Below are 25141 nucleotides of genomic sequence, written 5' to 3'. Positions count from 1 at the left end.
ATGCTAATAGAGTTTGATTAACATTAAATAAAGAAGAACGTTTTCTGATTACAATTGTAACTAATAGGGAATAAAAACGAATAAACCTTTTGAGAGTGATGATATTATTTTTCATTAGATAGGGTTTTGTTGATGTTTTTGGTTAAATGATGTTTATTGATGATCCATTGGTTCCCGCTTAGCTAGGATACTCCATGCAATCCAAAAGGTTCATCGACCTGTACGCGTCCCCTTGTAAGTTTACTTACTAAGGATCAGGCATGCTGGCACATTCAATAATGGGAAATACTTCACTCTGTGATGGTGCACATTATATCGTTCAACTTTTGAAGTGAATACAGTCCCATTTATATGGACACGAACTATCGTCCAATAAGAATGAGAGTGAAGGTATTTAAATCTGCTAACAGAAAGTTGATTTGTTTGATGCCAGCATTGAGAAAGACAATTTTGCTGAAACTCGTCTGCTTGGTGAAAATAAAGCTTACTTTTGATCCTGTGGAGTGCTTCTACTTCCTTGGGGAGTTTCAAACTGAATCAATTGACGTAAGCCCACTATCACGTAAGAATGCACTCGTCCTGAAAAGTGTTCGACGGTAAAGAGTGGCTTTGCTTTGGGTTCTATATTTATATATATGAATGTCACATTACTCTGGAGGTGATAGCACCAGAGTAGTTATAGTTAGATCAGACTTCAAAACAGTTAGCCACACATGCTTGGTTTCAGAAGTTCTCCTGAAATCTTGTTCATTTTGAGACAATGTAGAGACTCTTTTATATGGGAAAATATTTCTCCCCCCCCAAAAAACGGTTTCCACTGTTTCACACCAGTTCTGGATTGCCATTCCCAGGCTTGAAAGAAAGTTACTTCCACCCATGACAGGGGTAAATCTCTGGCCATTTCCAGAGTGGAAATGGGCCAGAAAACCCTAAATATGTAGGTGTTCCAAACCATCAACTCCAGGCCACTTGATTTGTATTTCTTCAAGCACAAAATTACGTAATATGCAATGTAAATAGATCTGTGAGTATAAGTTTACCTTTCTTTTTAACTTCTTTCACTCCTAAATGAAGCAATTTGTATATGTAATTGAACCTCAATATTCAAAAGACTGAGAATCAGCATTGCCCTGTATTTACATCTGGGAAACACTGTTCATCAATGGTCTCCGTCAGTTATCATAGATCACGTTATCTAAAGAACCCCCTGTTTTCTGAAATCCCTGTTTATTGAAAGACCTGTTTGTTTTTATATGATTCAATGCCCCACCCAACCCTCAATGACTGATTATGTTGTGAACCTGCGTCTTGCTGGTTGCTGACTCTGGTATGGTGTGGTGAGGTACAAGTTACTTTAGAACTTCTGGTACAATCTTCCTAGAATACATCTTAAGAACAGTCAAAAAAGTGTAAATTGTGAGCCAGTAAAGTAATATCAAAGGTTGGTGCAAGTGTTTTGTTTATTACAAGCAAGAGTTTGTTACCATATTGAAACAAAATGCGGAACATAATTGTAACTGTTACTACTCACCCGCCCAATACTGCAGGACCGTAGGCATATAAAGAGTTGCGTTGTTGTTTTGGTAGTAAGACTTAAGGTCAGGTGAACCTCCAGCGTTCCTTACCACTTGCCATGTCATGCTTTCATAAGTTGCTACATTAGTACTACAAGCAAGGTTCAAAATGTCAGATTCGGACACAGTTGTGGTGCCTGTTATTGTAACCGTGGCTGCAAAAAAAAAATATATATATCTTAAATAAATTATACTTCAAAATAAATCATTCCAATTGATGTCATGGTTCAAGATTTACTGTCAAAACTAAGAAGGTGAGATGCTGTGTGTGATACACAAACAAGTTAAAGCTCAATATTAACACAAAATGATGCAAAATATTTAAAAAATGGAAGGTAGAATTAGCATGCCGTTAAATGTGACACCTACTCCAAAGTCGGGCTCTATTAAAGCCTTAGAAACCACCATAGCGGGCTCTACTGGCTATTAAAGGCCAGCTCCAACGTTAAAGGCCCGAGCCGAAGGAGAGGGCCTTTAACAAGGGAGAGGGCCTTTAATAGCCGGTACAGCCCGCTATGGAGGTTTCTAAGGCTATTAGAACATTCTGCCGTTAGAGGGCAGAATGTTCGCATAAATAAAACAAAGGTTTCACAGAACCGGAGGGGATTAAAATCCCCTCAGACTCCATGAGCCTTTGTTCACAGCTGTTGCTGTGAACAAAGAAGATTAGAACACTAGCGCTCCGGGCTTTTACCGGCTAGTAAAAGCCCGGAGCACTCCATTGTCTTCAATGGAGCGCAAACATTCCAATGTTCTAATAAAGATTAAAGGCCGTTTCCCCTTAGATATAGGCACAGGTTGAAGAACTGTTTTGGGATACCGGTCTGTGACGTAACTGAAAATTATGAGCAGAATGGATAAAAAAAATTCTGCTGATAAAGTTCTGTTTGCTGGCATTACAATGTTATTATTTCTGTTTTTCATAATTAACAAAAAAAGACTTCTTTTGATTCCACGCCCTCGCTTTTTACATTTGAGGCAGACAGTATGTATAAATGAGTGAAAATGTCACAAAGAGTCGAGGAGGAGATGACAGAAGGCAGCTATCACGATGGTCTGCTCCTTCTATTTAATATTCTCTTATTAGTCAGGATTTTTACTCAACAGCATATTTAACAGCAGTCAAGGCTGCAACTGTTTTAATTCTTCCCTCTAAACCAAATTGTTTCCCAGGCATGGTTAAACTATGATGCTTTTGAGGTCGAAATGTTTTGGGAAATTCATAAAGGGCAGGTTGGCCCTATTTTAACTGAAAAGTTGCACCTCAAGTTGGTTAAAAAGAAAGGTTTCGTGAAAAATTATTAATGTGTTGACAGCAACATTTACTATAGCCTTTTATATCAGCAAATAAACCATTTGACAAATACTCATTTCCAAAAACGGTATGGCAACTGAAGGGCCTCACATATAGGTTCCTTTTAGTACCTAACAGAGAACTCCAGTTAATTTCATTTGGTTTGATTTACTCTAGTATTAATGCCTATTTTAAAGCAATATTGCACAGTTTCTATTGACCAAGTTAAAATAAAAAGTAACAGTCTGAACTCCTAGGCTTACTGTTTTGTGGGGTTCAAAATGCTATTTTTTCTAATTTTACAACGACTTCTAGGAGCAGTCCTCGAAAGGTTTTAAGAATGCCCCATTACGTGCAGGCAATTGCACTTACATATTTGAGCACAATGTATATTTGCACATTCTCAAATCCCTTTCCTTGTGAAGACGCCCTTCCTCTTCGCCCCACCAGTGCTGTTATTGCCCCTTGATATTCCTTGGCGGGATGGGGAGCACGATTGTAATTGCCTACAAATGTGTTAGTTTATGGGCGTCCGTAAACTTTCAGGGCATCATACACTTCCGCCTCTAAGCTTTTAATTTATAGATGTAAATAGCCTTAAAAATGGTCCGTCTGCTAATAAGGCCAGTCATCTGTGCTTTAGGCAACTTGGATTTATCATTACAACAAGTGTGTGCAGTCGTTTTTCTTCTTTTCTAAATACTTTGAATCTATGGCGATTTACTGCTATTGTATTTAAATGTTTAGGCCCTGACTCGCAAGTTTTGCTGCGTGAACAGGTGTGAATTACTCTTGAGGGCATGCCAAGAAACCTCCTGTTTTACCACTGGTTTCAGTGGAGATGGAGAAGCTGCACTATTGTTTCATTTAAAATTTAAACTGGTAAATCTAGGTAGCAAATTTGGTTTAGATGGTAATCTCTTCTAATTTGTCTAATTTGTCTTTCTTAAAAAGTCAGTAGAGCTCTATTTTCACTACAACTTTTCAGAACATTTTCTTTAGGAGTCTGCTCCTTCTGGCACTGGTAAACCATGTCTCACCACTCTAGCGAGGTATCGTATTTATGCAGCTCTTTCACTATCGCCTACTAAACCTCTTGTTCAAATAGAGAAAAAGTCTTCAGAAGGTATCTTTGACCATTTAAAAGGTTTCCTTCACAAAGAAATGTCAGAGCGCGGAGCTGTGCCAAATTTGGCAGTGCTACACTCCAACATTAAAACAATGCAGGGATGCAGCATATTTACAACAACACAGCGCACCATAGTGCAAGGATGCCTGTGTTGCAGGGAATGATTGTTTGTGTGAAGGAAGGCGTCCCTTCCTTCACATAAACAAGCAATAATGGTGAGTTTTACTCCTATGTGTGCTGCAGAATGCAGCACACATAGAAGTAGCAAATCAACATTATTTAATGATTGTTTATGTGAAGGAAGGGACACCTTCCTGCACATAAACAATCATGAATGCAACACACATAGAACAAGCAGAAACAAGGAGAAATAAAAGTATTTCTTCTTGTTGCGCCACTCTAACGCCACCCCTTGAGCGGCGTTAGTTTTTGGAGTTTCCTCAGGTTTATGATTTCTCGTAAATCTAGGGCAGTGTCAAAAGCAATGGGTGTTGCGTGGAAACGCCACAAGCAACACCCATTGCACGCCCCTCTGCCTCAGAAAACTGCATTGTAGGGAGCATATTTACAAGAGGGCATTCAGCCACACAAAGTGGTTTAGCGCCATCTTGTAAATATGGAAAAGGGAACAGTGTCACCAGAGAGTCTCTGAAAGTGACGCTCCGTGGCACTACGGGCTTCTAAATAAGCCCCAAAGTGGTTTCAGGGTGTGTGTAACACACCAACATTGATCTTTGGAGGTTCATTACTGGGGGATTAAAATTGCTTTATGTTTCTAAGTTGTGCATTACTTACAGATTATTAGTATCACTTTAATATTGCTGCTTTCATCCCATTTGCAATTTGAGCTAAATTGTTTTGCATTGTATTTTATTTCCTAAGGGAGACCCATCCATTGCACAATTTGCTGTGTTTCCTGTGTGTCTTTTAGTGTTTCATTCTTATTAAGATATTCTAGCGGGGTCAGCCTCTTTTTAATATTGAAATCCCCTTCTTACTACTGCCATCATCCGTGCCTTTTTTATTGTGCCCATACACTTACTTTCTGTTTTACCCATTCCTTAACTTATCTCTTACGCTTTACACTTACTTGTTTCTCTATCCCACATTTTTTGTGCTCGATTATTTTGCTTCCCAGTCTTTCTGTTTCCCTGTTTTAATACCTAAGGGCATTGCGTGCCACTATTTTAAAAGCTTTTAGGGGGATCAGGGTTCCCATTCCTCATAAGATGGATGTGTTTTTGGAAGGCTAAAATAACTACAACAAATGTGTCACTCGGGATTAAGCGTCAAGGGCCATGCTTACAAAATATGCTTGGAAATGTACTTCTGTCAGATGCCACCTTTACTGGTAGTAAATTTATAGCATTAAAGTCACACAGAATGTGAATACTCCTACTGGGAATGACAGGTACATTTTTGTTCCTCATTTCTTTCTTGGGTTTTACTCAGTAAAAGGAGACAGTACAGAGAATATGGTACAGTAAATGATACAAGGATGCGGTAGCTTGCTAAACACATGGTACACATGGGTCTCATGGTGGCAAGATGGGGGAATTGGCGAGTGCATGTGGAGTAGTTTGGGGTGGGCAGCAGAGGGCATGTTAACCAGTGGGACCAAAGGTAAAGGGGGTGGGAAGCTGGGGAAGTGTGGTGGGGAAGGAGTGTGGAGAGGTCTTAGGCTACGGAAGTGGGGAGGGGAAGAAAACAAAAGAAGAGAAAAGAGAAGAGAAGAGAAGAGAAGAGAGAGAAGGGTGGTAAGAGAGCAAGCCCCCGTCAGGCGGTAGCAGCCGTTCAATGATCACCATTTTCTTGGAAGGACATCCAGGCTGAGAGGAAGGTCTCTCTCTAGTCCTGTAGGTTGTAGATGATGGGTTCGTAAGAGGCAGTCTGGTACATGGCCAAATTCCATTCCTCATGAGTGGGAGTAGAAGTGGGACGCGCCAGTGCTGGAGGACACAGTTCTTGCATGTTGCAAGTGTCGTGTGAAGCAGTCAGCCCTCATGCTAGGGTCAGTCAGGGTAGTTTGTTAGCTTGTGGAGCAAGAGCAGAGGCCAAGACTAGGGATACCGAGACTGGCAGAGTTGAAAATGCCTTATTTTAACTTCTATGTAAATTCCAGAATAGTCCCTTTTGTTACAGTTTTATCATATGTAAATGTAGCAAGTGGGTAACTGTACATATATTAATGAGCATTTACACTTGCTTAGTTTTTCCCCACCCCCACCACCAAAGAGTTTTTTTTCCTTGTAAAAACCAGTTGAGCTAGTGGTTGCTGGTGGGGACCACCGGAACCTATTTTTCCAACTCAAATATTTACAGGGAACATGAGAGGGAAAACACACAAGTTGTTAAGGCGGAGGAAAAGAACAATGAAAAACCCGTCACAATGGGTGAAAGCAGAAACCTGAAAGAGATAAAGGGCTGGGAGTGGATTAAAGAGGCATGAGGTGGATTCAAGACTACTCATTCTTGATAGGCAGCACACCAACTTTTAATTGCATCAGCCACGGGCTTCTCAGCAGAGCTTCAGCATTGGCACACATTTTCTTTTATCAAATTAAAAGCACTGGTAAAAGCCTTATTTACACCTTCACAATTTCGGGGTTCCCCAACGTTTTCAAGTTTGTCGCTTTTTGTCTTGATTTCTTCCTGAAACAGACACATTTTAATCCTGTGAGAAGATTTACTCATACTTAAAATTCTGCCATTGTGATTTAAGGGCATTTAAATTCAGTTATGAGTTTAAATTAATGTTTTGTAAATCATTACCTATTTTTTGCACCTTTAAAGTCTTTTGTTCACCAAGATTTCGTTTTGTCCACAAATTGGCTTATTATTTGGACCGATTTTTGATCAACATTTTTGCAGCTCTGAATTCAGAATAATCCGTTGTTTCATCAACAAAGGTTTGCACATCACATCTGGAAGCTATATTCACATAAAATTGTATGTACAGCAGGATATTCGTCTTACAAAAAAAAAACAATTTACCCTTTCTGGTGAACGTCACCGATATTGTGCTTGAGATGAGTACACGAACTTCCCTTACACACAGACATTGGTATTTTCCCGACATATCTGCTGGGCATAAAGAACTATTTGCACTGAGCTCGAATTTTTGGCAATTGCTATCAATAGTTATTGTACCTAGAATGAAATAAAAAAGGTTGCAGTTAATTTAGTAATATGTTTACATTTGCATTGCTGGAGGGTGATTTGCTGTACCACTCTGGAACTATGAAATTAAACTTCAACCACCTTGCAATAATAGGTCCACATTCGTCAGAGTCTGCAATTACGTGGATTGAACCATAGGTAGAATGGAAATCACACTTAATATAAGTTCACCACCTAACACAGTCAAACATCCGACTTCCACAAAATACTTACAGGTAATACTCAGCCTTCATAATTGAGTGTTTGGACCATCATGTGTACAATCTATAAGCTTTCTCTAGGCCACAGGCACAGGGACCAAGAAAGAGTGCATTACTTTGTTGCAGGTCATGAATATAAAATCTGCACAATTATCTGACTTTGAACAATAAGTTAGAACATCATCCTGGGCATGTGTTGGAGACTGGGTTTTTAGTAGGGATAAGTATACACTTACCAGCAACAAGGCCACCCTGCCAACATAAGGTCGCGTATCTTTAAAATGACACCAAAATGACAGAACACCAATAAAGGAAACCGGAGCAATACATTTTTAAAGATTGAATAAAAAAATGTGCTTTCTAGTATTTAAAAGACAGTAGCACCAACCGGGGACATCTGGTCTTGCTAGACCAGGACAAAGTCACAAATTAAGGCTGACCACGATTAAGTCCTGACCGGCTGCACTCAATCAATCACTCAATCAATCATGGCTTATAGTGTGCGGCTCATCACCTGTAAGGGTCTCAAGGCACTGGGGGAGGAGGGCCATGTAGCTTCCATCAGCAAAGTGGTTCTCCAAAAAGCCATGTCTTCAGCTCCTTCATGAAGTAGATGAGGGGGGTAGTCTGTCTGAGGTATAGCGGGAGGGTGTTCCAGGACGTGGTTGCGATGTGGGAGAAAGAGCGTCCACCTGTTCTTGTTTTCCTGATGTGGGGTACTTCAGCGAGAAGGCGCTGGGCCTATCGAAGGGTCCAGGCACTGAGTGGGAGGCCTGGGTCAAAATTTTACATTCACACTTTTCTGGAGGATTTTCTCCAAACGTCATGCGGTCCTCTCCAGCATACCGATTTTAATGCAACGTCATCTGGTTTTTCTGTCAGGCCCCGGTCAAATCTTGGAGGTCTGGAGCTTCGGAGCTTTCAGCAAGAGGAACCTGAAATTCAGGCCAGGTCGCAGCTGTACATAGTGGGCTTGGATCCCGACGTCTGGTCTGTCCACTTATGGAGCTTTTTCCAAAAGTTGCTCCACACTTCTCCAAACTTCTGGCTCTTCTTTCTGAGGGTTCAAAGTGTCCAAAACACAAATCCCAGGGTCTAGAGGCTCTGAGGGGGTCCATGGAAGTTTGGACTACAATTCCGACAATGCATCTGGCCAAATCCTTAAATGTCCAATGAACACACTGAATGGCTGGGTACTTCTTGTGTGACATGGTGTAGGGAAGCTCTGTTAACCTGTTGCTTTCAGGGAGCCCACTCCTTAGACCTTACAGAAGCCTTAGGTCTGTAATTCCAGTGTGCAACAGGAGCAGTCCTTCAGAGAGCAGTCCTTTAGGGTGCAGATCAGGGTTCCAGCAGGGCAGTCCTTCTCCTTGTAGTTTCAGGCAGCAGTCTGAGTTGCTTTGCACCTCTCACATATTTATTCAATGGTCTGGGGGACAAGCAAGGGTGCCACCCCAAAGCATGACAGCTTCCTCTAAAGTGTGGCATAATATTGTCCCATACAGCACTGCACTAAAATCAAAGATGAAGGATTTACCTCCAGCAAAGACCTGGCTAAACCAGCCTATTGGTGTGGCTCATTTCCATTAACACTCACCCTCCAGACCATCTGCAAATTTCACTCCTTGGCCTGCCATCTGGCTGGGGAGTACAGGGAGAGAGGTAGGCTTGCCTGGCATTCCTTTATGTCCTGTTATCTTTGACTCCAAGTTCGATTTACCCAGCCCCCTTCCTACCAGATAACGTCTGCTCTCTGCAAGACACTTATCACCTCATCAAAGCAGCCAGGCCAATCCTGTTAAGGCTGGCCAATCAGGAGAGTCTACTAGTAGGGTTGATTTTGGCTGACAGAAAAGAAAGGCCTATACCTTCTTTTCTCTATTAGTTATCATGAATTCAACAGTGGCAAGTTGTTGGATTTATCATTACTAATCTTTTGAGTCCTTGAACAACACATTTAGCTCCTTCCAAGCAATATTTATACTTATGTGAAATATTCCAATGTTTAGACTATGGAGCTAAGTATCTGCAATGGGGGAACATGAAATGTGTGTTTTTTTTTATCTCACCAGGGCATATAAGACATATTTTATAATATCACTGCTTATAGTTACATGGCACCCCACCCCCTGGGAAACCTAGGGGAGACCTTAGGGGTGGAATATGTAATGATAAGGTATATTTTCCCTTTGGAAGTACATTTAATTCAAAAGTTGAATTTGCACACATTTTACTTTTTAAAGATAGTCTGCAAGGCAGGACTGCCTCTAAAAATGACAACAGGCAAAACAGAAGTGCACAATCCAGTGCAGGAAATCAGCTGGTCTTTTAAACCTTCCTGCCCTATGATAAACTAGGGACTTATAGGTAGTTTAAATCCCCCATGCCCTATTATATATTAGGGACTTAAAAGGGTCTGTCATTGACAATTGTAATTATACATAAATTCCATGTACCTTTTTAATCAGAGCACTGTCCCTGGACCTAGTTAGCAGAGCCCCAGGCACAGTCAAAGTCATTTACCACCAGTATCTGTCAGAAAATAATGGGGTGACTAGGCAAAAAGGATGACTTTCTCACAGTGTGCATATTTGAAGAAAAAAAAAACGCATCTCTCCTGGTGATCACAGTCATTTCCTGAAAACTGAATATGTGGAATATCACATAAATGCTGGGCACATGCAAACCAGGTAAAAACATTTGTTTAAATATAAATAGAGCATCTCTGTCTAATTTCTCCTAGGAAAAAACAACAGGGCCCACCTACCCTGCTAAATGGAGTGATAGACTGATGTAAAGTCCATAAGGTCTGACTCCAGTTCGAATATGCCCCCAATTACTTCTCGGACAACACTTCCCCCCATTTCTGCCAAATCACTATCTTGTCTGGTATAAACACTAATAACATTAGTGTCGTTCGCCCTTATGGTTCTTATCATTCCTGGAACTGAGAGAGTGTCAAGTCTTTCAGATAATGACTTAGATATGACACCTGATGCTACACACCATCTGGGATAAGTTTTCACTTATCATAATGTCAAGGCCATCAAAAGAACCTCCATATAGAAATCATCAAAAGGGTGTAGTTAAAATTGACACCCCTCATCTACCATTTTCTTAAAGATGTGTCTAAGACACTTCTTCTGGCACCCGTAATCTGTATCCATCATTCCTGAAACTATGTCAGAGGTTTTCACCCCTGGTGATAATTTAGTATTTAAGGACCACCATTCAGCCCCTTAAGTGGAGAGAAACTTCACACAGGTCACAGATGCAGATCACAGATACAGACTAGCACTGCACCAGATTCCATCCTGACAGAAGGCGCCTCCAGCAAGAATCCCTGAGGCTCTGTGAAGAATTTCATTCTGCCTTCACAAACTGGTGCCAATATTATGTTCTCACACTGATGCAGTCTCCTAGCTCTTGGCCTTGTGCTCAAAAAAGCTGACAATCCATTGAAAACAGAAAACAAATCCTGTTGTTCAGGTATGCACACCACTACCAAACTACAGGCATATTTTTATTAATCTGCTAGAACTAACAGAGTGCTTAGAGATAGCAGAATGAGGGTGTAAGGGCTATAAATTATGATGTTAAAATTTTCCCTGTTTTCACTGTTAATAAAAAGCTTACCTGCTTTTTATTGTCTTCTGTGATGTTACTAATATCATGCGCACTAGATCTCCACATTTTGAAATAACTAATATAAAATAAACATGTTGAAATACATATTCAGTTTCTAGTGATCTTGAGTGTGTAAATGATTAGTGAATGATTGTTTGGATTATCACTTCTCCCTGTTAGTACTTGAAAAGCATTGACAGCACCTAATTTATGTACTAGTTTGGCTTCTGCGGGGCTCCAATAACCTGTTTTTTCACATTCAGTGCTGGTGCATGGAACTAAGTTCACTCGTGTAACCTGTGAGGGTGAAAACAAACCCTATAGTGCTGAGCCAAACCTCAGCTTACACAACATTTGGCACTTGAATGTTTGGCAGTTAGATTTTTGGGAATAATTTCTGATTGCACACTCAAAAGATCAATGTTATGCTTAAAAATGGATGTCCGGACCATCCGGTAAAATATTGATGTTATCTCTTACTGTTAAATAGGGAGCACCATTTAACATAGGTTTGTTAAGCACTTGACTGATGAAAGGTTATTCCCCATTTGGCTTCTGAGTATGAATCTCATGTTTATTGAGTCTGCTTGCTAACATGGTGCAAGTCACTTCTACTGAGAAAGGAGTTATTTCCTCTGCCTTGCTGTGTTGCCCTCCTGCCTGCTGTTCTCCTGCCTGGGTGAGAAGGACTGGACCTGCTTCACTTGAACCCAGAGTAACTCCAAGGGCTAGCTGACTGTTTTTCCGATTTGAAGATCCAGGGAACATAAAATACTTCCAACTACTACTCTTGGACTCTGCCATTTGTGAGTGTGTTGAGCCAAGTAGTGCCACCCCAGTTCTGGACCATGGAAGTGGGCCTAAGGTGTTTGCTTCAGTGGAACCGGCACATCCTTTACTGAACCGATGCATCACTACTGTGGCGCAGATCAGAACTGGCACGTTGCTGCTACTGCGAGGACCACACCAATGCATCACTGCTGCTGTGTGGATCAGACTCAATGAATCACCTTCCTTCAGAACTTGCACTGCACAAAGCTCTTGTTAATATTGGAATAATCAATGTTGATGCACACAACAATACATTAATATACACGAGCGAAGTCGCATCACCATTATTAGATTTCCCTGTCATGAACTCTCCGTCAACACCGCACAAAGGTGCGTGGTCAGGCAGGTGCTGAGCTCTAGGCCTGAGGATGCTGACAGGTCACAGATGGGGTAAAATGCAGCCAACAGGCAAAGGTACACAGAAGAAACTTAGATCAGATCCCACAGAAAGGTGCAGTGACACCACAATGGTCCCAGAAGATTGGCCACAGTAAAACACACATGGCCAGAGGAGTGTGTGCATTCCCACAAACACCATAAAGTTAGATGCACCATGTAGTTAGGAACACTTAATCAATCAGAAAACAGAAGACATAGCACATGCAGCGACAATGCGCCCCACAGGCCAGACTTCTGGACACATTACCAGCTGGCCCACATTGTGTCCACGCAATATCGAGGCCCACCTTCATTTGTTATCAGGGCCTTATTAATGACTCCATGACAACTGTTTGCATTTTTAACCATGACAGAAATGTTTTTCATTACTTTATGGCACTGAGAGAAATGTATAAAAATCACTCCAAACTGATGTACAATTAGAGACAGTCCTCAGACACTGCTTGCCTGGCCGAAATGTTTAATTAAACAAACCGTCCCTGTTTTGTCAAAAGCCTCTTGTCTTCTGTTTTTGAGGTAAATTCTCATTCAAGCTGCACTCTTCCTGACCTAGGGCCCTCGCATCCCCATCAACAGCAGCCTTAACGGCGATGCATAAAGTTTGTATCACAACTTCTCCGCTAATTGGAGCCAACGCATTGCCTCAACTGCACGACGCATCCTTGACAACGGTCTTTGCATCGCAAGCCCTTTTGACAGGATCCTCAATGTCGATACATCAGGATCTCACACTGCAGCCTCAACGCATCTCAGAACTTGCGCACCACCACTGCTGCACATTTCATCCTTGACTTGGATTAAAGATTTTTACAGTTTCCTCCTCTGTAACATCTATTCGGTCATCTGTAAGTGCCTCTGTCAGGTCCTTAAGAGATTTGTGCAGATTGCCTACTGGTATCTCAACATCAGTGAATAAACTGTGTACACGAGGGCGATCCAATTCTCAGCACAAACGGCATTATCTTTGCCAGTGGTTGTATGTAGTAGGCCATTTACATGACTCCAGAATTGTTGTGATTTACCCAGTGCAAGAAGATTGAAAATGTGCAACCACTCTTCCTCTAAGTGCTTCTGTTCTATATCCCATACAATTTTTTTGTATTTGCTTCTTGCTTCTTTAACTCTCTTACTGCCGCTGCTCCTTTCTGCATTTTTTCACTTTATTTCAGCTAGCCAACACTTCCTTTTGCTATTTATCAATTCAATATCCTGGATGTTTGAATTATGGGTGGGTCTCATCGGCAGTCATTGTTTTCTGTTGAGGTGTTAGTAGTGGCTTGAAGTACCCTTATTGCGTTCTCCCAGCTGAGTCGAATTCTGAATGAATGCAAGTGGATTGTGTTGTGCTTTTTGCTTTTGGAACAAGACCTTGCTACCAGGCTCCCACTTCTCTTTTCTGTGGGGGATCGGTTCAGGGCTTAAAAGGTGCCCACCGTCTATTGCGATGCTGGCGCTTAAGTTGATCTAAATTGTGAAGGGATGGTGATCGCTTTCCATTCTTTCTGGGACCTTGTATTCAACACATCTTGTTCGCAAGTGATGACTCAAGAATACATTGTCCAGTGTTGAGATGTTTCTAAATGTGGGATGTTGTTTGCTATTGGAGTATCCTTGTTGATAACGTGTGTAGGTCATGTTCTTTAATTCAAGCCTTTAGGAGATTTTGATTTACTTCCTTCAGGTCCCCTCCATTTGAGTTAGATTTTCTGTATTAAAATCGCCTGCCAGGGTGACCTTGTGGTCAGGATGCTGATATACGACTAACCGAATCTGCTTGCAAATTTCTATAACAACCCTGCAAGCCGTGGCTAGCAGGGTTTTAGCTGTTGTTAGGGTTTTTTAGCTCTTTTGCTCTTAGCTGAAGTTCAAGTTTTACAAAGATGGATAACCCACCAGCAGGTCTTCCAAATAAGTACTTCTTCTGTGCAGTTTTGTAGTTGTGTGATAGCTTGAGATTGAAATGGCAGCAGTGGCCCAAGTTTCCTGTAGGTACAAAACATCACCAGTGCTCAAGTAGTTAAGGGCATTCTTTTGCTCTAAATGGGTGGCCAATCCTGCAACATTCCAACTAATCACCCTTATGCTGTGTCTACCCATGTTTTTCTTTGCTTCCATGTTGCTAAGAATACATTGGTTGTTAAGGCTGCCATTAACCATCCCCAGTTGGGTTGTTCCTCAGGTAGGGGGTTATATTTTGCACAGATAACCTTACTCCTTTCACTCTGTTTGTTTGTCAGTTGCACAGTTATTTTTCTCTCCCATGAGTGGGTGAATACCTGCTTTTTGCCTCTCCGTATGCTTCTTGCTCTGCTGGGCTGTGGGTTGTCATTTTGTTTTTTGTGTTTGCACGCGGGGGAGCTTTTTCACCACTTGTTCATTAATGAGGATGCCCCAGGCCTCAAATTGCTTGCTTTCCTTTGGAATAATTCACACAGTTACAGTTGGTGTGGGTTTTGAATCGAATTGCTTAGATTTAAGATATGCTAATGAAGGAATGTTTTTTAGGAGGCATTAGATTTTGAATCTATTTGATGTGTCACAGACCCGTCTCATGATGTATTCTGGTATGAAAGTTAAAGATCCTGATGTAGGGAGTGGTCGAAAGCAGCCCTCCTCTGCAGGCCCTCGTCTGCAGGCACCTCCTCTGCAGGGTCAATATCTCAAGGGCCTGATCGAAGTGTAGCCTCCTAGGATCTGTCTTCCTCTGTGGGCTTGGTGTAACATGCGTTGTTTATGCCTGAATGGCTTACCATCTTCTGTTTAGGTTAGGTCCCCTGAAGTTCAGTGGCCAAAGGGTGCTCCTGTATGATTCCGTTGTCGTGGCAAATGCCTCTCCCTTGGCCTCTGCCTGTTGGATCATGCTTTCAGCTCTGTCGCAGGTGTGTCCTTGTATCTGCTCACCACCTATAGTGAAGGTGGTGGCTTGCTGTGTACCTAAAATATGCATTAGAGGTTGGAATGTGTTTCTCCTTTTGCTGTAGCCCTTGGCCACTACCATCGCGTAAAAAATGGGATATATTTAAATTTTGTCTTGATTATTATCTTGGCCCTGCTCTTCAGCATTTGGTATTTCTTGTTGTCTCTCGGCTGTACAGTGCCTTGTGTTTCCAGAGCTGTTCGTTTAATTTGTATTTCTTTTAAGTCTTTTCAGTGATTTCCACAGCTTTTTCTTTTTCCTGCATGATTGGTGTTTTTGCCACTTTTTCACCACTTGGGGGGTTTCCATGTGTGATGTTTCTGATGGATTCCCGTTTGCATTGTCATTTGCTCTTAAAAGCACCATGCTGCTTGACCTCGCAAGTGTCCTTTAGATATGTGTTATGTTCAGCTCTCACGTGTTTCTGCTTGCATTTGAGGAAGAATATTTCAATCTGTCCCACCTCTCCAATGTCTGTGAGTGTCTGACACCCTAAGGGGCCAGCAGCGGTATCATTGACTGCCCTCTCAGTCGCCTGCTCTTTTTATGCAAGAGAAGGTATACGAACCAGGACTAAAGTCCGTGGTTTTTAAGTGATTCACTAGTGCTGACAACAATTCAGATAAGGTGGAAAGTTTGTTTATTATGGCATTGTGATGCGCACCATCATCTCACTTGCCATACAGCTTGTAGCTGCACATGTAATTTTCTAGTTTCTGGTCTAGCATATCTATCTTTTTATCAATCATTAGCAGGCATTGGGCAAGCTGTTCTATGAGATCCACTTGGACCTCTAATTTTTGTGACTGCCATGTCAAGGCTTGGACAGTAGCTAGTAAGAAGTTAATGGTATTGATAATCATGTCAGGTGCAAGTGCTTCTTCCTTCTGCATGTATATATGTGTGTTATTTTGTGCAGGACTGGATTCCCTGGACATGGCCACTATATCCCCTGTTTCCCTCCTTACGAAGCAGTTTACCTCTCCCTCTGCCCTGTGTGGTTATCAGCACTATTTGGTTTGTATATAACGTTTTTGAGACTTCCGGGGCTTATGCACTGGGAGGCTCCATTGAAGGTCTGGTCGGAGAAATTGAGCAATGACCTTCATCTTTCTCTGCAGGTGTCTAATGGGATTGAGCTTTCCAATTTGTCTATATCCATGTCCATGGGCCATTGTATCCCCTGGTCAGATTTGTGGTTGATAGGTTGATGAATTTGAGCCGCCATTGTTTTCCAACCCTTCGCCAGCTCGTTGAAGCCGCCCCTGTTTAACTCATCCATTTTGTCAAAGTGGAAGGAATCCTGTTTGTGTCTCTTTGGCTTGGTGTCTTCCATGATTGTTGAGGAAAGCTCCATAACCTCAATATCCCTCATGTTTGGTGCCTAGTTTTGGGCAGGATCTTCAGCCCCATTGGTTACTTGGGACTCTTTTATTGTTCACTTCTCCTTTGGTGTTGTGCCATCAGAAGTCAGCCTGTGGGTGGATATGGATCTTGTAGTTTTTTGCATGACTTGGAGTTTATTGCTTATTAATAGATTTTGAGGGGCTACCTTAGCCCTCGTGAAATATTTGTATATGGTATTGTTGCTCCTTGAGGTGGTGCCAGTTTGGCTTTCCTTTCCACTGGCTGAAATTATCCTCGCCACCTGGCCTATCTCTTGTAATGCTTGTATCAGAGGCAACTGCTGTGGCCAGGCCTTCTTGGGGGCAGCAGCTTTGCAGAAGCCTTGAGGGATCTTGCCCTGGCCATTTGCTCTCTCTCCCATATGCCCCGTTCCGTGCTTGGCCAGTTTTTTTCTCACCTTTATGTTGAGTTTGGGTGACCAGAAAATTCTACAGGAGAGCTTCCATTTTGAGGCAAATACTGTTGTCAGATCTCACTGATGCCACTCCCAGAGCTGCATGGTCAACCTTGCCACCACCACTGCTGCTGTCATTGATGTGACTTCAAGCTTTGTTGGAGATTCCACTGATTTTCTCACCACCACTGATGTAGACTTTGGTCTATGCTCGAAGTTCTGAGCCCAATATACAGATCATTGTGTACTCCTGGTTAGGTGGCAAGGTACAAGGTATCAGAGTTACTTGGTCTCCTTAATTTGCCCTGATTGCTTAGGCTAATCATCAAGGTGTGATCGGTGTGTACTCGTAATGTCCGTTGGTTATCTGCATTTTAAGTGGTGAGAAGCAGACAAGTGTAGTTGAATGGGTATGAGCGGGAGCACTCTGTGTCCCCTCAGCTGCACCCACTTCTAGCTGGGCCACTTCCACCGGCTCACAGCTTGCACTTACAAGACCTGAGCACAGCCCTTAAGCTCACAACTTGTTGGCAGCTGTGTCAGGCTTCCCAGCTGCCTGACAGTCCCTGACCCCAGTCCAATGAACCTTATGCCTGCGCGGCATGTCACCCTGGGTGGTAAGGTTGGAGGTGGGCTCTGCCTTAGAACTGTCCTTTTGTCACTTATATCTTGCTGGGCTCCACAGTGCTTAACTGCTGTGTCCGCCCGCCGCTTCCCAGTACTTCGTGGAAAGACTTGTAGCATTAAAGCCACTGGAGCAGCTTTATACTTTTCATTCAGACAATAGATCTGCATTGGCCTCAAAGGCTTACAGGGATGCTACATCTGCTCTGTATGTTTATCTGCCATTCACCAACCTAATTCGACTAGAAGGGATTGGTTAGGTGAGCAAGTTTTGATATGCTCAACAAGTCTTGACTGCTAGGATACTGACTGTATTAGCTGCATTTTGGAGTAATAGGTGGTTGCACTTCATATCATATGCTCTTTGGACTATACATCTGTTTTGGATCTTGCTAGGAAAGTGGCAGAAGAAAAACTGTCTGACCCAGAAACTGAACAAAAACTATGGCAAATCATTGAAGAACTCCGAACTAAACTATGCTATGTGACACATTGCAACTCAGCTACCTATGACGTTAAGGTTGCCAAAGCTGCTGACAGGTGTCTCAGCAAAATTCAAGCAAAGATTCCTGATAATAAGCATTTCAGTTATCCTACAGACCACGCATTCCAGTTCTTGGGGTGCAAAAACAAAGAAGGCATTCATCGCCCACATTCAAAGCATGTGTTTGATTCTGTGTGAGAGTCCCCCTTCTGACACCAACATGCCTCCAGAGTACAAACTCTCAGTCTCTCCCTACTCTGGAAGGACTACCCCAGGGAGTGTACAGTGATACTGGTATCCTGAGCCCAAAACCAGCAACTGCAGAGCCTATTGTGTTTCCAACTTTACACCAAGTTCATGATTTCACAGAGGAACATGTTGCAGAAGTTTCAGCAATTCTACTCCCTAAACTACTGATCTGGTTTATGATGAACGTCAACATCAATGTTTCCTTTTTGAGAAACCATGCTTTATGAAAATGAACATGGATTCTACACAGAGGAATTTTCATCACAATCCACAGTCACTCTATTCTCTCAATTTTATTGCATATTGTTGGCTTTGTGGCAGGTACTTGATGCCACCGTGGTCCTATGCTGAGATCACTACAACAGTGTGGCTGACAATGCTGACTGTTGTTCTGCAGCTACTGGACATTACTTCCCTGAAAGAACTTCTCCACAAATGGTGGTTCAAGAACTTCAACTGAATCTCTTATCATACAGAGCTTAAGTAGATCTTTATACTGCCAGCATTAAGGCTTATCCCTTGCTCAAGGGCATAGTTGGGAAACAGTTGCTTATTTAGTTATGGCAGTAAGGCAATGCACTTGGAATATGTGTTGAAAGTTTCAATTAATTATGTGATTATTTCTGATTCCTTTCAGTTCCATGGGACTTTGATACAGCCAGCAAATTATTCATTGATTTGTCTGTTTATTCTACATTTGAAAATTAAAGTTTTTGTTTTGATTTTTTAAATAACAAAGAAATGTACTGTTTTCATATTTGTTGTTATTATCAGGGGTGGGTGAAGAATTCTGCTCTGCCATCGAAATTCACAGAGTTTTTTCCCCTCTGCATGGAGTTCAGAAAACCTCAGTGAAGTGATGTGGAGCGGGGTTATTTCTCTAGCTCGCATGAGAAATCACAAAGTTGGCGAGAGTGAGTGAGATTTCTGAATGTGAGCGGTAGCTGTAGGCCGCCACCGCTCACAATGAGAAAGCTGCCAGTCGCATTGAGGAAGCTGCAGCTCAAAATCTACTTTCCTAGCAGAAAGAAGTTAGCACCCCGTGGCACTCTACGTAATGCCATTTGCACTGACTTTACAGCACAGGAGAAACTCCTGGTGCTGAAAATTAGCGTGAACAGTGCAATTTACCCAAACTCCGCCGCTTGCAGAAATCCGCATAGTGCAGGGGAGTTTTTTTCAGCACTTCATGGAGTTCCACGTAGATGAATACTGTGAACTCCGCCCAGGCATATTTATTGTACAATTCACAAAAGCATTGAATCCTGGGAAGTGTACAATTATACATATTATACACAATAGGAACACAGCATGGCCTTGAGCACAAATATACATAACAATTTTCTGAGAACATTTTCTTATTCATTGTTGCTGACACCTTAACACATCTGCTTTTTGCTACATGCAGAAAACAGAGAAACTTCAGAGAAATCTGACTAAGCATGATTAACACTTGCATACTCAGTTACTCTGCACAGTTTGTTGAAATGCTTACTGTCTATGGCTTTGAATATTGTAACAAAAACATTGCTGATAGTAATTTTACTAAAATGATTCAGAATGATATTTTCAATTTGAATGAATATAGTTTATTGTACAGATAATAAAACCCCTTACAATTAAAACAAAAAAAGAAGCAATCAATAATTTATTTGCAATCAGACATTAAGTACATACTAAAAACACTCAATAATTTACATACACAAACCTCAGTAAGAAGCATTCCCACAATGATATTATAAAGCCTACAATTAAAATATAACCGGACCGCCACAAACCAGAACCCCACGTGATACATAATAAACAGGAGGGCCCACAGTACTCAAAACCCTAAAGTGCTTAAGTGCATTGACTGATCTTAAGTTAGCTGCCAACAAAGATCAAAACCCATGGTGCAAAGTTGTAGCTCAGCAACTTGACAAAATTGATACAAACCCAAATGTGGCAAGAGCAGGTGAGAATTTCAAACATAAATATCCTCGGATCACAGCGCCCCTTGATTTGGTCTGAGCAATTTTAATACATTTGGTCAGTAAAACATTTAACATTGAGTTCATAGGATCCAAGGACATAATAATGGCCTGGCGACAGAAGCGGATCCCCAGTTCATTCCACTTATTCCGAAGCAGAGATCTACGCTCGTTGAGCGGGCTGGACACACACAAACCACATGTTCAATTGTTTCTTTCCCGCAGCCACAACCCCTGCACATCACCCCCTCCCCTGGAAGTTAATCTCCATGTGGATAGATATTTCAGAAAACCCCAATCGCCCATCATTAAGGTCATAAATGCCTCTTTCAGACAAAACCCAAAGGAGCAAGAAAAATAGGTAGGTGGAGTACCTGGCTTAAATGAATTGATTATCGACCAGGCGTGCTTATGTTTGGCAAGGAGGGAGCGATCTGAGTGTTACGAGTGTAACTGTGTAATCTTTTTGACACCCAGTTTGAAAAGAGAATGGGGGAGTTGCTTGCCCAGAAGTCATCGGCTTTCAATCGCCGTTTACATTCAACCAAAAAGTGAAAATGAGACCCCTTTGTTTTCAACGCACTAACTTCCAGCCACAGAAAAGCCTCTAAGCTACCTTCCTTGGCCCAACGCAGCATATGACAAAGCTTCAAGAAGGCACCCACACCTACTGCCTGCTGATCCAATAGCCCAAATTCCAACTGCACCTGCGCGGGAGAAGCAAGATGCGGTACGTGGAAAACTCTCTTGTAGATCTTGTTAACCAGCCTATTTAGTAGACAAGAGCCTTTACCCAGCAAAATTTCCTGACCGTAAGACAATGAGGGGATAATCTTTGCTCTCATAACTTCCAATAGGGGGGAGGAGATTCGGCCTCTTTAGAACTTTAAATAGTTTAGAAAAGGCCACCCGCAGTGCCACAGCTTTAAATTCAATCACCTTCATGTGTTTAACAAAACCACCCCTAGAGTCTAAATGCACCCATAAATATTTATAAGACTGGTCTGAAATGAGTTTAGTACTCTTGTAGTACCAACTAATTCCCAAATGCTTTTTTCTACCGAAGGAGACCACTTTGCTTTTGAGCAGGTTGACTTCTAATTGATTCACAAGCGTATAAGACGCAAGTTGTTTAAGCAGTCATTAAAGGCCTATCTTGGTATAACTGAACAATGCCATATCATCAGCATAGAGCAAGTGGCTAAGCCTAAAACCACCAATCTTGGGGGGGATGAGAATTAACAGCATCAAGAGCGGATGACAAATCTGCAATGAACAGATTATAAAGCAGGGGCGCAAGCATGCAGCCCTGTTTCACACCACAACCAGTAAAAATATTCCTAGAAAGAGAACAACCATCACCTGATTTAATACGGATCCAGGTATCCGTGTGTAGTTCCATAATGGCTCCCAAAAGAACTGATGGAATACCCCAGTTTTGTAATTTAGCCCACAGGGCACTCCTAGGAATCCAATCAAATGCTGCCTTAAAATCAACAAAACAGCAATGCAACATAGAGCCTGATAGGTTACACATACCAATCTGGTACTAAATGCCATCATGGGAATGGACACCTACACAAAAAGTCACATCTGTCCCAACTCGAACTGTGTCCATACAGATGTGTGCCATAATTTTCCCTTAAATATCATATCATATATATAAACAGTATACCTAATAGTAACTACATAGATCCATGATAACATAGCAATTGCACTACAAAATGCTGCAAGTGGGTGTACAGAGAATGTACAACCAATGTTACCTCTAAACTGTAAACATATCGGAGACGTATGAAGGTCACATGTCCCCTCGGTTTGCGCAATTTATGACAAATGTTATATGTCATTTAACTTTAAAGTGTCAGGTTCCCAGTGTAATGCATATTTGATGACACGTACGACCTTATTATGACCTCGGCGGTAAATCCCCAAAACCGCTGCGCTGAGTGCTGCCGGCATACCACTGCGGAGGCGGACATCCGTCTGCCACATTATGACACATACACACATAACCAAAGGAAAACAGGCACAACCACAAATCTGCCACACCCACTGAATGTGATAAACTGTTGGTACTACCACCTTTATCGTTACGCCACCAATACCACGCCCTCCAAATAATGCCCCACCAATCACCAGAGCGGACATTCAACAGCGGTAAACCATTGGCGGCGAACACCGCCACCGCAGACATGGCCACCCAAATAAAAAACATTGCCCAGAACAAAAAACCCACACCTGACACAAATACACACACCCCAAACACCCACCAAAAGCACTATAAAACACACACCCACATTATCCACAATCCTTTGCAAACAGGGAAAGACTGCAGCAGCTACCCACGCATATCACAGAGATAACTTCACACACACAACACAACTACCCATTCATCCGTCACGCACCACAAACCCCACCACATTACTCAACACCCTCTGCACAACATACACACCACTCAACACCCATGTCCCCACAGAGGCAGCCCCGGTTCACTGATGAGGAGTTGTGGATCATGGTTGAGGAAATAGTTAGGGTAGAGCCACAGCTGTTTGGAGCACAGATCCAGGAGATAACCATTGCCAGGAAGATGGAGCTATGGCAGAGGATCGTGGACAGGGTGAACGCGGTGGGACAGCATCCACGAACAAGGGACGACATCAGGAAGAGGTGGAAAGACCTACGGGGGAAGGCGCGTTCCATAGCAGCAAGGCACCAGCTCGCTATCCAGAGGACTGGCGGGGGACTCCCACCACCTCCCCCATAGCTGACAGCATAGGAGGAGCAAGTCTTGGCAATCCTGAGGGACTCACTGTAGTTGCCAGAGTGCTGGACACTGGTGAGTCAACATTTACTACCTATCACCCCCTATACCTGCAAGCCCCCACCACCCCTCACTCTGACACCCATCACCCCACTCTATCCCACAAGTGCACCACCACAATTAACAAACATAAATGCCAAGCCCTGCATGCCATGCCCACTGCATGCACAATGCTCCCAGCCCTGCATGTACACCCACCACCAATGCATGCACAGCATGGAGAACTAACATTCCCACAATCCATCTCCATACACAAACAAAGGTGGCAGGGCAACAGCAATAATAAAGGGGAAGCTAGGAATGAAGAATATGTCACAGACATGTAACATAATACACCCTTTACATCCCCACAGGTGCCCCAGCCAATCCCAGTGGCGAGGAGGTGCCACGGCTAACCAGTCCCTCGCCAGAAGTTGCACCCAGTGATGACAGCAACTCTGGAGTTGTGGATCTGGATGAACTCCCTGGCCCATCAGTGACCACTGGTCAGTCAGCTACCCCAGCCCACACCCAGTCCACCACAGATCCTCCCCTTCAGTATCCAACTTCACAGCAGCCACCCAACATCCCCAGACCTCTGTCCCCAGGACACATCAATCAGCAGTGTGCCCACCTGTACAGGGACCCCAGTCCACACCTCACAGGCAAGACAATGAGGGTCCTGGGGTCAGTGGCAGTGGGTACACCATTCAGGGGACAGAGGCACAGGAGGCCAGGAACAGTCAGAGGACAGCTGTGTGCCGGGGAGGACAGGCCCAGGGAACCGACTGCCCAGGAGGCACTCACTAATGCCTGGGGACTTAATAACAATCCCAGGACAAGATGGGTCAGGTGATAGACATCATGCAGGAGAACCAGCAGCTGCAGGAGGAACACCACCAGGAGATCAAGAAAGAATTGCAGGCCATGAACACCACAATGGTCTCCATTGCAGGGGTGCTGGGTGATATGGCTGACATCATGAGGGACTACACATCACACCAGCGGGCCCCTTCCACTAGCCAGTCTACTGACCAGCCTTCCACATCTGCTGCAGCTAGTAGACAGGAGGTCCTGCCACAGGACCCACAGACCACCAGCACCCCTCGCCCTGCAGAAGGTGAACCACCCCCCAAACGGTCCCTGTGACCTACTCAGACACCAGAGACACTTGCCAAGACAAAGACCACCACCAGGAAATGAGGCCCTTCTGAATGTACCCCTTGTGTTCCACTGTGTCACCTTGTCTGCTTTGAACTGCCATTGCGCCCCTTCCTATGGCCCCTTGGACACTGGACCTTTGCTCCAAACAGACTGGCCCAAGACACTTGACTATTCCCAACCATCACCCCACTCTATTGCACTCCCCACTGTATACCATTTTTCAATAAACACCCTTGGACACAACTTGAGTAATAGTGCTTTATCTACAGGTAATGTACAATGTATTTGTTAGACTTTTTATCCTTGGCGTGGTCTCCCTTAACTTTTTGCCTCTGTTTCCCAGGTTGTTGATGTGTGCTGGACTCTGTTTTTGCTGTTTTTGTTACTCTGGGCACTTTACCAGTGCTAACCAGTGCTAAAGTGCAAGTGCTCCTTTACAAAATTGCATGTAATTGGTTTATCCATGATTGGCACATTTGATGTATTAGTAAGTCCCTAGTACAGTGCACTAGAGTTGCCCAGGGCCTGTAAATCAAATGCTCCTAGTGGGCCTGCAGCACTGGTTGTGCCACCCACTTAAGTTGCTCTGTAATCATGTCCCAGACCTGCCACTGCAGTGTCTGTGTGTGCAGTTTTAACTGTAAATTCGACTTGGTAAGTGTACCCACTTGGCAGGACTAAACCTTCCCTTTTCTTACATGTAAGGCACCCCTAAGGTAGGCCCTAGGTAGCTCCAAGGGCAGGCTGCAGAGTATGGTAAAGATAGGACATATAGCAAGGTCCTTGGTCATATGTCCTAACAGTGAAATATTGCTAAATTCATTTTTCACTGTTGCAAGGCCTGTCCCTCTCATAGGTTAACATGGGAGCTACCTTTAAATTTGATTAAAGTGTA

At 43.0% G+C, this 25141-nt stretch overlaps 1 protein-coding gene across 5 annotated transcripts in view; it reads right to left on the bottom strand.

The window, feature by feature from the left end:
- LOC138296693 (adhesion G protein-coupled receptor F5-like) overlaps window positions 1-25141 on the bottom strand; it is a 912996-nt gene that overhangs the window by 301324 nt on the left and 586531 nt on the right. For all 5 annotated transcript variants that reach the window (XM_069236060.1, XM_069236064.1, XM_069236063.1 and 2 more), the window contains 2 exons: window positions 6992-7147; window positions 1532-1729 (listed from right to left, as the gene is read on the bottom strand). In XM_069236060.1, the coding sequence (XP_069092161.1) occupies window positions 1532-1729; window positions 6992-7147 (354 nt within the window). The remainder of the gene's footprint in view (window positions 1-1531; window positions 1730-6991; window positions 7148-25141) is intronic.

The sequence above is a fragment of the Pleurodeles waltl genome, chromosome 5 (assembly GCF_031143425.1).
Source record: "Pleurodeles waltl isolate 20211129_DDA chromosome 5, aPleWal1.hap1.20221129, whole genome shotgun sequence".
NCBI lineage: Eukaryota > Metazoa > Chordata > Amphibia > Caudata > Salamandridae > Pleurodeles > Pleurodeles waltl.
Note: the sequence above shows the minus strand (reverse complement) of the source record. Positions and strands in the feature narration are given on the sequence as shown.